The sequence below is a fragment of the Entelurus aequoreus genome, linkage group LG09, assembly GCF_033978785.1.
Source record: "Entelurus aequoreus isolate RoL-2023_Sb linkage group LG09, RoL_Eaeq_v1.1, whole genome shotgun sequence".
In the NCBI taxonomy this organism is placed as follows: domain Eukaryota; kingdom Metazoa; phylum Chordata; class Actinopteri; order Syngnathiformes; family Syngnathidae; genus Entelurus; species Entelurus aequoreus.
Genome location: NC_084739.1, coordinates 17,211,870 through 17,226,022, shown reverse-complemented (window position 1 = coordinate 17,226,022; position 14,153 = coordinate 17,211,870). Strand labels below are relative to the sequence as shown.

The window sequence follows — 14,153 nt, the reverse complement described above, 5'->3', positions numbered from 1 at the left end:
TGATTTTAATTTTATTTTTTGTAACTGGTTTTTAATCTTCATTATTTACTTCAAGTTATTACAGTAAGTCTCTACATACATCTTTTTATTTATTTATTTAAAAACATTTTTTTGGGCAAAGGGGGCGCATTTCAATTTTCAAAGCCCCCCTAATACATATGTTGACCAGAGAGGGAGCACTTTTAAAACCGACACATAGTCAATTTGAAAAATCCCTCCTTTTTGGGAGTGGGACCAACCTAATTTTGATAGATTTCACCACCAGGGGTGCAAATGAGACATTCTCTATTAGATGCAATGGTTTTCCGTATTGGGACCATGATTTATGTCCTAACTTGCTCACCGAACCTCATATGGACGGCACTTTTCCTTGTTGATGTCTCAAGAAGGGTAGAAATACAAGGAGACACACACACACACACACGCGCGCACACACACACACACACACACACACGCACACACACACACAAGATCACATTTTCATATTGTTATTTCCTCATGCAATTACAACACATTCATACAATTACATTGGCTCTAAATTGCATTCACGGGGGCCAAATAAGCTACTGGCTACAGCCTTACAATAACCCCTGTCTGAGAATGTAATCCTTTGTTGTGTGTGATCTAATTAACATAAACATTAATATCACCGAGCCACACCACAGTAGGGGGCAAGGTAAATGTGCGCGTGTCGATTAAAAGAGAAAAGAAAAAATAACAAGCAGAGCCGTGTTGACACTGCAGGATGCTGGTGTTGAGCAGACACACAGGGATCATATTCTGACTGTTAACTGCTTCATTAAGCCCATCATCACAGCAGTGCTCGCTGAGAGACGAGTGAAACAACATGTGTCCATCCTCACCGCTGACCCAGGACAGCCATTTAACCCAAGGAATGAACAACGCAGTAACTCTTTTATATCCAGTCTTATTTACAGATGCTAATTCTGCGTTTTGGGGCGTAATCTTGTGCGATAAACGAGTTGCAAAAACGTCTTGTGTTGTATAAAACGGGCAAAAATTAAGCTAATTTCAAAATAAACGAGTGAGTTGACAATCAAGTTTTGATTCGACGAGCGCGCTGGAGAATGAAAATTATTTTTCCAAATGACAGTGTATTTCCAAATGAGAAGTTGTGCACTGAAAAAAAGAGAAAGGCGGGCGTAATGCGAGGGGAGGACTATCAAAATAATACAGCCAGAAACGAGAGTAATAATGAAGTTTGCAAACTAGAGCTGTGGCGTGACAGATAAACAGCAAGTCATCTTGCAATTTCATTCCTTCAATTGGACAAACATAAGTAATATATAGCATTAATTACCCCATTTAGCAGATAGGAGACTGATTGGCTTTTAAATGCTGCATTAAATACATAACTCATCTCTTCCCACCGCAATTAACATCAGAACATCACACTCATTTCCATTTTAATGACTTTCCAACAATACGCCACCTTTGATGATAAGGCAACATAATGTCAACTTCATTCTGGGATGGTAGGGAATGTGTAATGAACTTAACGTGATCATTAGTGCTGTTAATTATCTTCGTAATATGAGGACACAGATATGATTATAGAAACTGCATTCTCTGATGAAATAATTATTTGGAAGACTTGCACAGCAGCTTGACTTTGCACTGCCTATCACTCTCTATAGTTCTACTCAGCACCTGCAGAAGTATTTAAGATGGATTTTTATTCAATGTACTGCATGTTAATATCTGGCCAGTGCTCTGCCGAGGTGCGTTACGGTGAATCCTCGAACACATCTCTCACTAGCCAAATAAAGGCCACAAGTTGATGATCCAGAAATTAATTATTGCCTCACTCGTTCCTTTGGTCGACCATTGCAGTGATCGGTCTATTTGTTTTAAACAAATCTCAATGTTCAGTGTGACGTCCTTCAACAAAGTGCAGGGAAGAGAGAGAGATCCCTCTTGCTTCTTCTCACGTGGAAAAAAACAATTCATCACCCTCTCTGAGAGCCTGTCACAGAGTGATATGATAAAGAAGAACATCAAATGAATAATGTTTTCATCAGATTGCTACCACTATAATTGCCAACCCAATTTCGGCAGGCAGGATACGTCCACAACACACACACACACACACACACACACACACACACACACACACACACGTGCACGCTTAGTGGTGTTGGGACAGACACAGACGCGGTAATTTCATGCCTGTGTGCCTGAGTAATATGTCCCCGCTCCCTGCTCCAGATGGCCTCAACGTCTTAAGCGTTGTGGGGGAACTAATGATCTGGGCCGCGTGTTTCGGGGGGAAAAACAACAATAAACGCGTCTTTAACCTTCAGCGGCAAACGGCAGCAAGTGTTCTCATGGACAGCACGAGCTGGCATCAATTATTGTGCCCACTCAGGGGTGATCAGCTGTGATCATCCAAATCCATTTAAAGAAATGATAAAAAAAAAATAAAAAAATCCTCCCACAGGGCGTAAAGGCCCCAAGCACAAACATAGCGGTGACTTTGGGAGAAGTGTTGGTTTGTTTGTGTCGTGTCCTGGGATGTGAGCGTATACCTCCGCCGTCACTCTCTCCTTGTCCTGTTTCCCCATAGCTGAGCGAACAGCACTGCTGATCATGTCAAACTTGTTGTGGGAGCTGCTGGGCATTGCTTGCTTCTGATTTTCTGAAAGAATATGACACACCCAAATGTGAAATGTCAAGGGCAAAAAACATAAGGGCTTGTATCTCTTTTGTTAGCAACATGCTAAAGCAACCACGATGCAAAAAGGAGCGGGCAGACTGTTCTTCCTTCCAGGTGCTGTCAGAGTGTAAAATTTAACAATGTAAGGGAAAAATGCATTTTGCATTACATTTGTGTATAGTAACGTGTATTGTCGTATTGTATCATATCTAATTTGACTGTATACGATTGTAGTACACTGCATTGCATTAGATCATTCTATTGTATTTTATTATACATACTGTAGGAACTGTAAAAAAAACAGTATTACACAGCATTTAATTGTACTTTTTCCACAGTAAAATACTGTAATCAATATGTACTCTTAACATTACAACAAATGACTATAAAAAAATATTATACCCTTATGTTTCTCTGCAATTACCTGTTATTTCACAATAAAACAAGTCCTATATTGATATAACATATAATATCACTATAAATTCAAACTGATTCGTCTCTTAAGGGGTTCCGAAAATTACGTTGCACAATTTTGTACAGTAAATGACAGTATATTGTTAAAAACAGAGTAATTAACTATAACATTACAATTTTGAAGTAACAACATATAGTTGTAATGTTATTGTAATTACACTGCAAAAACTGAAATCTAAGTAAGATTAAATATCTCAAATAAGGGTGATATTTGCTTATTTTCTGTCTAATAAGATAATTCTTCTCACTAAGCAGATTTTATGTTAGAGTGTTTTACTTGTTTTAAGTGTTTTGGTCCTAAATTATCTCAGTAAGATATTACAGCTTGTTGCTGAGATTTTATCACCTATAGTGAGTAAAACATGCTTGAAACTAGAATATCAACTGTTGCAAAGCTGTGTCATCAACACTCACAAGTATAAAACTACTTTTTTAAAGTAATAATGTCTTATTTCAAGCATGAACAAAATCATAACTTTGACACAATTGTGTCTCATATTAAAATAGATGACAGCCAAATGGACTTTGCTGTTTTATTTTCAATGAAACGATAGAAAATACGTACTCATATAGTAGTACAGTTGTTGTTAGTGAGAATATACTTATTTTAAGGTATTTTTGGGTTCATTGAGGTTAGCTAATTTTACTTGTTTAGGAAAGTCTTGACAAGCCAAATTTTCTTGTTCTATTGGCAGATAATTTTGCTTAGTTCAAATAAAATACCCCTCATTTTTGTATTTTTTTTTCTTGTTTTTGAACACTGATTTTTTGCAGTGTACCTATAACATTTCAATTGTGAAGTTGTGAAGTGAAGTGAATTACATTTATATAGCGCTTTTTCTCAAGTGACTCAAAGCGCTTTACATTGTGAAACCCAATATCTAAGTTACATTTTAAACCAGTGTGGGTGGCACTGGGAGCAGGTGGGTAAAGTGTCTTGCCCAAGGACACAACGGCAGTGACTAGGATGGCGGAAGCGGGGATCGAACCTGCAACCCTCAAGTTGCTGGCACGGCCGCTCTGCCAACCGAGCTATACCGTCGTATAATACTGTCGTATTAAAAGTTATAGCATTTAGTTCTAAATTTATTGTAATTAAAATCATAGCTCTGCAGCTACAGTGAATTGCTGTAAAGAAATTTCACAGTAAATTTTTTATAAACGTTAAAGTGAATTTGCTGTGAATTTACAATGAAACATTTACTTCATTATATTTATAGAATTATGTTATTTTATACAGTTCTATTACAGAGTGTATTGGAATATCCAAAGTTGAACGTTATTTCTAATCACCCCATTGAAAATGATGGGAGTGATTAAAAAACAAGTGAAGTAGTTTTTTCGAGGTTCAAATTGTCCATCATGGAAAGTTCAAAGGAACATTTTAACCTTCTTAACTGACCTACAAGTACAACAAGAAGTTAATCATTGTATTGAAAAAGCAAATACAACTAAATAAAGTAAAACTACTCAATCTACCATTGGAATACATCCAAGAGGCAACTCAATCTACTCTTCTAATAATGGGCCCAAATCAGAGCTGACCTGAGTGCAGCAACCAGGCTTTGTGTGCAGTCTCCTCCCACAGTGGGCTGATGTCAGTCATGCTCGCAGGTGCCCTCTCGGCTGTGTGGCTGGCCGAGATCTCTATCTTGTACACTTCTTCCAGTGTGTGCTGGCGCTCTGTCATGACCTTTGACCAGCAGGTCTTTGCTGAGGATATCAGTTTTTTGTCATCTGAAACACAAAGGCCTAAATAGCATCCAAAAAGCATTCCAAGACTGTCACGCTTGAGCATTGAGCTGTATTTATATAGCGCTTTACTATACCTGCACAAAACCCAAAGCGCTTGACATTACACGTCACATACATTCACCGATTCACACACACGATCACAAACTGATGGCGAATGTAAATAAAAAAAAGGTTCACATGGTTTACATACCTGTGGAAATATCTAAGTCAACGTCTGCTTCATGTTGGGCTTTGGCAGGTAATGGGCGGGCTGAAAATTTTGCTTTTTGTGCACCCCAAAATCCTTCAGGGAAGCTTCACAATTTAAAAAAAAAAAAGAAATATTTATATATATTAAATGTAGTTACAGCAGTGCAATTTCCGTAAATGCTTCAATCAACCTCTCTAATGAAACAAAGTCTCCGTTAATTGCTGGATGCGTACGAATTTGTGACAGGTAAAAAAAAACACATTCTGTATTAACATATGTGCCTGTATTTTATTGTATTTTTTAAAAAGAACAGTATCTGCATTTCAAGTACCAGCACCTTTTTTGTAATTATTTTTTTTACCAGTGGTCAACATTCAGCAGCTTTTTTTATTTAAATTTGTTAACTGAACATCCAACCGCTTTTACTACATTTGCATTCACTTTAAAATGTTACTCAGCTGTTGGTGTGAAACCTGCACGTGTTATACTTAGTGTTGTTTCCTATTTACTCATTAGCTGTATCAATGCTGACTGAACAGTTTGCACCTTTACAACATCGGTTCTGTTGCTGCTGTGTTGTGCAACAAACTTGTTAATAAAGGACGATGTGGGAAACGAAAGTTACGTTTTACTTTTTCATGCACTCCAAATGACGACCTCTCTCCAGTTATGGCCTACCATCCTTCCAGTCTCTGTACACTGTAAAACTATTTAATTGTAAATTTACAGCAAAGTACCGGTTAATAATTGCATTACTAGGACAGCAACATTCGCAGTCATTTACTGTGAAATATCTTTATAGCAATTTACTGTGACTGCAAAGCTGTGATTTTGCTATTAATAATAATGTTACAACTAAATTCTCTAACTTCACAGTTGTAACTTAATAGTCAATTAAAACAAAATTACCACAATATGTTGTGACTTCACAATTGTTATTTTATTGCTAACTACCCTCTCGTTTTAACAATGTACTGGCACCCACTGTATAACATTGTGCAACGTAGTCTACAGAACCCCCTAAAAAGTCAAATCCGTTTGAAATTAGAGTATTTTACGGTGAAATAAAAGTTAATTGCTGTGAAATATGAGTATCATAATTTTTACAGTCATTTGTTGTAATGTTACAGTAAATTTTGATACCGTATTTTACTGTTAAAAACAAATACTGGTATATTGTTACAGTGTAAATAAACACTCTGGTTATAATTACAGTATGTATGGTATGTTTTACCTGCCAGATCCAATCAATAAGAGACAGTGAAGAAGACATGTGATGAAGTTCACGTTGGAATTGTACGTTGCCATGAGAACATCCCAGCGATCATTGATGGTTTGGAAAGTCCTGATGATGCTTTCCATCTCTGCTTGGGAATGTCGGGGTTGAGACAGGAAGTAAAGCAGTACTTTATTGGTGCAGGAGTAGAGAGCTGATACAGTCTTCTCCTTATGGTTTTGGCCTCTTTCAAGTGCCTAAAAGTAGAGTGTTGAGAAATACTATAAGTCAGAACTATTAGAGGAACGTTACTCTTCCCAATTAAAGGATTCACAAGCAATGCACATTTATTTTCCTGCTTCACTCCGCTGCTCTTAGCATGCTGGGCGCAGCATGACATGGTCGGTTTACGGCGGAGTGTTTACGTAAAGAGCGCAAGCATGGGTGTGTTGTGCTCATCTCACCGCTACAATCTGATCTGCGAGGAAGTTGAGCAAACTCTCAGAGGCCCCCAGGAATGTTCCATTGTAAAGTGTTTGAACCAGAACCTTACTAAAGAGCACCACATTCCCCATCAATGTGCAAATCTGGCCTGTAGAGCTCTGCGCTATGGAGCCTGAAAAAAACATCCCGGTTTTTACATGTTGATACATGCATTTAATATAAATGATATACCTTGTGAGAAGATCTGAGTGATGTTGTCTTCACCATTGCTGAGCATTTGGATGGTGTCCATAATGAACTCCAGCAGCTCAGTCTGGAAACTCTGCCTCTGTTTCAGCGGTGCCGCATCTGGACAGAACTATAATATTTATGAGGATTATTACAGGTTAGATCTTCCTACAACATGGAATTGCAAAATACTCAACACAGCCATTCTACTTTTGTTTTTTTCTCCTTTCTAGGAAATTACTTAATTACTGCCATTGCTCTTCTTTATTTATTCCGTAACTAAGCAAAGAGTGGCACCTTCTGGATCAGTAATAGTCTTGCAGCATGTGGCGAAAGTGCACACATACATATGGACATTTAGGGGTGAACTTAAAAGAAATGGCATTGTTCATGTGCGGACATTTACCTCAGCTAGTACCACTAGAGGATGTGTGTTGCTGTTGCCACACACATTAAAAAGGCTGTCCTTCAGGAGAACACGCATGAAGACGTATACTGGCTTCCTTGCTGACTGTCTCTTGAGTGCATCCTCGTTATCCTTCATTCTGCAAGGCTGACGCTGGCCCTTAAAAGGTCACAACCAGCAAAATAAACACAAGACATAGGAGAGATGTGACTAAAATAAACACACTAACCTCTGCACTGTGCCAGGAGAACACGACAGCAGCGAGTGCATGAAGGAACTCTGTAGATGACCACAGTGGGTCTTGGGGTCGAAGGTTACGCAGTAGACAAAAGAACTGCATCACACTTTCAGGGAGCTTCACCTCCCATGATGCACCAGTGCCTGGCCTCTGCTTTGTCAAAATAAAGGTTGTGATCAATTTAAGTCAAAATGTTCATGAAAGTTAAGAAATAGTGGAGAACTTATATAGTTTTTACTTCCGTGATGATGACTTTGACCAGTTCCAGTAGTATTGTTGCAGCCTCCACACAGAGTTGCAGGCCAGGAGTGTCTGCTTGGCTGTCAATCAAGGACTGGAAAAAGTCATCTAAGCTCACCTGCAGATTATGAGTGACAGGATTACAAGCATATAATCAAACATACATAATTTTCATTTAGGACTTGCAAAATAGCCACCTCTTTGTCAGGAGAATGGCTGATCTTCCTGCCCAGCAGCAGGGCAGCCAAAGCTTCATAGACCCGAGGGAGCTGACAGTGTCTGAGCAGAAGACCTTGGAGAACTTCAAAGCCAGGGCATGCAGCACTGGAGCATTCATACGACCAAGAGTGAGCCCGAAGATTGTCTAGAAGTGGAAAGATTAAAAAAAGGAGAGGGAAAGTTAGTTTAAAGCACCGGGGTCGAACTCAAGGCCCGGGGGACACATCTAACCCGCCACATCATTTAATGCGGCCCACGAAGGCCTAGAAATTATGTGTGTCAGTATTCATTCTTTCCATTTTGACAGAAAGAAATACATGTACTGCATGCAGTTGCATACATGTTTAACCTTAATATGAGCTAACATTGCAACAAATATATCATCATACCCGAGAGGGACAAGTGGTAGAAAATGGATTGATGGATGGACAATCCATAAAATGTTATTAAAATATAAATAAATACTGCAACATCTACTTGACTTGATCACCCATTAAATTGTACACTGTAAGAATGACAATAGATTGTGCGGTGAAAGAAAAAAAAAAAAAATTTACTGTAAAATTCTGGCAACAGAGGTAGCAGTTTTTACTGAAAATGCCAGATTATTATTTTATTTTTATTTAGATTACAGTGTACCTGAAAAATGTATACAATAATAAAATGCGTAGACTACTGTGTAGTATTATAATGAGGCCACTTCTTACGCATTTATATTCAAATATTGTTCAGCCATAACTGCAATCTGGCTCTCACTGAAATCAAGTTTGACACCCCTGATTTAGGGTCACATGTTGGCCTGATACACAGCTGAAAAATCCGTTAAACACTACAGAAATAACTCAAAAAGAGCACACATTTGATCATCTTTGGGTCACTGCACTCTAAAAAAATCAAAAAGTAACAATATTAGAAGGAAAGAGAAACAGTGTCATCTAGTGGGAAAGGTTGGGCACTGCTAAAGTTGCAACATTTCTATTTTGTATAATGTACCATTGGTTCCTTGATGTTCACTGTAGTTTATGGGAGAATAAGTCACACATATTTACAGAAAGAATTGGATTAAACTAAAATATAAACTATTTAATTTTAAACATTGTTCAAATAAGAAATCTCCAAATCAATTAACTTCAGTTTTTTCTGTAAATTTACCAGCAGTTTCCTGCACTTTGCCTGTCTAAACACAGAACTCCAGCTGGGAGTCATTGTTAAACTCATGTGTACCCATGATGGAAAAAGGCTCCTGTGTCCCATCTATGAGGCTTCCGGGGACCACGGCCTCCCTGAAGCTGCTGAGTTGTGTGGCACCGGACAGGAAGTGTGTGAGCAGGACAAGTCCCAGTTTCAAAGTAGAAGAATGAAGGTGCGGCTTCAGGAAGAGCAGGAACCAATCGCTGCCCAGGACATTAAAGACAGCATTCTGCTGACTGGAGGGGGATAACAACATGACAGCTGTAGTTAACATTGCTTCCATTACATCATCGTCTTTCAAATTAGATTTTTGGTTTAGGCAAAGCAAGCAAACACATGTAACCCACTCTTTGATCAAAGGGCTGTCGGAGGCAAGGATGTCACAAAGAACAAGTAACAGCTGGTTGCGGATCAAGATGATGCTGGCGGGATAAGAACTTTCAGCTAAGAAAGCATAGATGACAGGTGCGGGTTATTAAAAGGGAAAAGGTGCCACTTGGGGGGAAATAATTCAGAGATGCAATCTTGTCTACCTTTTGTTTCTTGGGAAACATCACTGTCAGACATGTCATGGCTTTCAGTGGTGTTACGTAGAGGAGGGAGTGTGTAGACCAAAAACAGACCAAGTCTGACAAAATAGGAAAACAATATTCACATAGCCATTCATTTTGTAATAGTAATAACCAATTTGATTTATATAGTGCCTTTTGAGACACTCAAAGTGCTTTTTAGTGAGAGCTTATAATTCATTCAGTCTACATTCACATATTGGCGTTGGTAAGCTACATTTCGTTCTACCACCAACCACCAACTATTTCCAAAGTTTGTTGTTGTATTTCACCCTAAATAGCATGGGCAAGTTATAAAATTGTGTGTTCTATTAGTGGCCGTGTTGCGGGTGATCTACTAAGACTGTGTTTACAATTAATAACAAGTGCAAAAGTGGTGAAACGGCACTATTTAAATTAGGTTTTTGTGTGTACTACCAGCTGTGCCCATGGAGACACTCATTTCCACCCTAAATCATTACATCCTATAGGCCAACCTGTGGTGTTTTGCCATGTTGTGGAACATGCAGCACACAACTATAATCTGTACCACCTTTTCTGGGCTATATAGACTTAGACTTAGACAAATTTTAATGATCCACAAGGGAAATTGTTCAACACAGTAGCTCAGTTACAATGATGGAAAGTGTAAGGATGGAAAGGACAATGCAGGTATAAATAGACTAATAAAGCGATAAAAAAATCTAACATATATACGAATATTTACATAATATGTGTACAGAATAATATATATACAGTTATTTTATATTATGTCTATAACATATACTGTATACAATATATACCAATGACCATGTACAATATTACAGTATATACAGTATATGTGACAGCAGCAGCATAAAATAGAGAGTAGATCCAGCAGGAAATAGAAAATAGACATTATAAACATTATAAACAAAGAGAAGTAGCTAACATGTCAGGTGTCAGGTAATAGGCAGATGTCATCTATTACTGTATGGCGAGTGATTATACAGCTGGATATAGAAGCACAATCTAGACTCCAGATCGTATTTTTAGTGTGCCAAAGCTGTAAGCCGCCACAGTGTTGTGAGGCTATGTCTGGAATGATCCAGCAGCAAGAAAATACTAGAGGTTTTTTTCATATACTGTATTAAAAAAAATAGTCACATTAATTTGTTTTAATCAGCCCATTATGTTATCTAGCAGTTTAAAATAATAAAATGTATGGTCTAATATCTTTGTTTCTTCTCAATATGTTGATTTGTTCTCTATCGTCTGTCATTGCAGCGATCCCCTCTACACAATGACCGCTGAGCGGCCAGTTTGTACGTACCTTCCAAACATGCTAAAAATACAATCAGCGTGTACAAACAGTTTCAAGATTAATACATTTAAGTTAAAGTACCAATGATTGTCACACACACACTAGGTGTGGCAAAATTATTCTCTGCATTTGACCCATCACCCTTGATCACCCCTTGGGAGGCGAGGGGAGCAGTGGGCAGCAGTGGTGGCCGCGCCCGGGAATCATTTTTGGTGATTTAACCCCCAATTCCAACCTTTGATGCTGAGTGCCAAGCAGGGAAGTCATGGATCCCATTTTTATAGTCTTTGGTATGACTCGGCCGGGGTTTGAACTCACCACCTACCGATCTCAGGGTGGATACTCTAACCACAAGGCCACTGAGTATCACATAAATTATAATATTTGCATCTCCTCCTCACAGTATTGTGGCCGTTCTGATAATCAGCATATACTTTGCATATTCATGAAGACAGACGCGCTGAATTGATTGCACTCTCTACTTTGCTCATTCAAGAGACGTACTCCTCAGTGCAGAAAGTTATAGATGAGCTTTGCGTGCGCTATTAAGTTTGCACGTGTTTTAATACATGTAAACACTTAGTAGATCAAGTCCTTGATGTTTGAATTGAGAGGTTATAAAAACACTCAAGACTACTTAATCTTTGATGCTTTAGTAAGCAAGGAGACAGATTAGATACTATTGTTAATTGCGAAGTGTTGGCAGAATACAGAAATTATGGCTTTGCAAAAATAACACAGTTTTTTTTTAATGTTGCTTACATAGGTGTTTGTGATTGTATTAAAGTCAGAGAACTGTATGTTTTGGTCATTGAATTTTAGTTTCATGAATGGAAATTGAAAAACAAAAAACAATTGGTTCATTTGAATTTTACTTTTAAATGCAAAAAATAAAATAAAAAAACAATTATTCTTTAAAGAGCAATAACTACAACTCAATAAAAAATGGTTTGATTTTCATTTCATATTTCATATAGCAAAAATAAAAATCCTCAGTAAATCAACCGTAAAACAGATCAAATAGTTTTTCATTTGCAGACACCGCAAGGTTTTATTTTCAAAGTAAAAGCAAGGATAATTACTACAGTACCTGTTTGTCTGTGAGTGTAAGTCTGACTAAAATGTATTAGAAGGCTTACACAGAAATTATTTTAGACACGGCACAACGATGACTGACACATACAGAAATCTCTACACACATACCCACAGAAACAGCGAAACATACCAAAACGGATGTTTTTTTACGTTCCGTCACCAAAACCGGAAGTAGCGATTTAAAGACAGGACTGCGGACTGGCCTGTAAGAAAAAATACTGTACTATAGCGTTGTATTGTGCGTGAGCCAATCCTTTTTGCCTCAACTTTCGTGTGATTTGTGTGTATATAGATTTCTGTAAATGTCAGACTTTGTTGTGCCGTGTCTAAAATGATTTCTGTGTAGGCCTCCAAAAACATTTGAAACAGTTATCTCCGCTTTTACTTTGAAAATAATAAATAATAATAAAACCTGGTCTGTTTTCCTGTTTCCAATGATTTACATTTTATTATATGAAATATAAAATTAAAATCAAACTGTTTTTTAGATGTTGTTATGGCCCTTCAACACCAAAAAATTAAAATGCTTTGTTTTTCTTTTTTTTTCTTAAATGAAGTTCAAATAAACTAGTCGTTTTTGGTATTTCCATCTACATTCGTGAAGTGAAAATTAAATGACAACATGAAAACATACATTGACCTATTAACCATAGAATTCGAATTACATTTTCCTTTGCTGAAATGTTCATGCTTAACTCTACAAGAATACAAGAAATGATGGCCAACTTATGCTTACCTGTAAAAAAAACAGCAACATTATCAGATAGTACCTGCTTATATCCAGAGTAGTGAAGTGAGTTTTCAGGAGGCACATGATGACACAAGAAACAAGCTTGACCTTTCGATAGGTCACAGACGCGTCGCAAAGTTCAAAGAGTAAACTTGGAAGCAGGCCCAGTTGGTGCATGACCACTGCAATCCTGCTGTCTTTGCTGAGGAAGCAGAGAGAACATCTGTCACAATATGTTATTGGCAGGGATGTTTATTTAGAACCGTTCATGCACTTGTCCAGTCAGGCTCTGTCCTTTCATTGATTCCATGTTGTACTTTCCCATGACACACAAGCTTGATATCTATGACAAGCTTCTGAAAATGTTGACAGAGCGGACGATAAGGACTTGCTGTCAATCCTGAACAAGAGCTTCTTTATTTCAGTGTCCAGAAGTTGCATAACATGTTGTCATGCGAGGTAAGAATACAATTTCATTAAAAAAGGGTCAAGTGAGGGTGGGAACTACCTCTGTGACTTCAAGATCTCAGCAAAGTGGTTCAGAACAGAAAGATCCAGATTTTCGGATGTGTTCTTCCACACCTAAAAAACATAAAACAAATGTAATGAACCGGCAATGTATTTGAGCCCATGTAGGACCACTATCCCAGAGCTCTATACCTCAAGATCCAACAGAAGAGCCTGGAAAGCAGAAGTATTCTGCAGACAGTCTGAAGCACAGCTCAGCTCCATGGAACTCGAAAGGTACAGAATCAGTTGAAAAACTCTGTGGCTAACGAGTTGACTTTTCATTTTTAGCAAGAACGCTAGCACCTGCAAAGAGAACAACTCTATAACTAAATCCCCTCATGGATTTTTTTTCTGTTTTTAAGACTAAATACTTGGAACATACTTTGTATCCATTGATGCGCTTCATTTCCTGCTGTATGGCAGAATTAGTCTCCAGTACGGAGACGAGAACCTTGACCGCTGCATACAAGGAGCTGTCATCCGCTGCCATTGCAATTAGACTGAGAACAACTGCAGGCCCGCCAACATACAGGAAGCCATCAGCGGTACTTCGAGGTATAAATGAGCGCACACCTACAAGGAAAATCAGAATCAGAAACACTTTATTAATCCCCGAGGGGAAATTAAGATTTTCAGCACAATCCCATTGAAAATCAGACAAACATTACAGGGAGACAGAACAGGATCAC

At 38.1% G+C, this 14,153-nt stretch overlaps 1 protein-coding gene across 6 annotated transcripts in view; it reads right to left on the bottom strand.

The window, feature by feature from the left end:
- Positions 1–14,153, bottom strand: part of wdfy4 (WDFY family member 4) — a 75,428-nt gene that overhangs the window by 34,576 nt on the left and 26,699 nt on the right. For 3 of the 6 annotated variants that reach the window (XM_062058208.1, XM_062058209.1, XM_062058207.1), the window contains exons 26-42: positions 13,847–14,037; positions 13,615–13,767; positions 13,463–13,536; positions 12,995–13,156; positions 9,812–9,906; positions 9,626–9,722; positions 9,312–9,514; positions 8,066–8,232; positions 7,867–7,986; positions 7,620–7,781; positions 7,391–7,549; positions 6,988–7,114; positions 6,777–6,928; positions 6,331–6,569; positions 5,097–5,200; positions 4,697–4,903; positions 2,550–2,659 (exon numbers count right to left, since the gene is read on the bottom strand). In XM_062058208.1, the coding sequence (XP_061914192.1) occupies positions 2,550–2,659; positions 4,697–4,903; positions 5,097–5,200; positions 6,331–6,569; positions 6,777–6,928; positions 6,988–7,114; positions 7,391–7,549; positions 7,620–7,781; positions 7,867–7,986; positions 8,066–8,232; positions 9,312–9,514; positions 9,626–9,722; positions 9,812–9,906; positions 12,995–13,156; positions 13,463–13,536; positions 13,615–13,767; positions 13,847–14,037 (2,522 nt within the window). The remainder of the gene's footprint in view (positions 1–2,549; positions 2,660–4,696; positions 4,904–5,096; positions 5,201–6,330; positions 6,570–6,776; positions 6,929–6,987; positions 7,115–7,390; positions 7,550–7,619; positions 7,782–7,866; positions 7,987–8,065; positions 8,233–9,311; positions 9,515–9,625; positions 9,723–9,811; positions 9,907–12,994; positions 13,157–13,462; positions 13,537–13,614; positions 13,768–13,846; positions 14,038–14,153) is intronic. The other 3 variants (XM_062058211.1, XM_062058212.1, XM_062058210.1) reach the window with 3 other exon arrangements.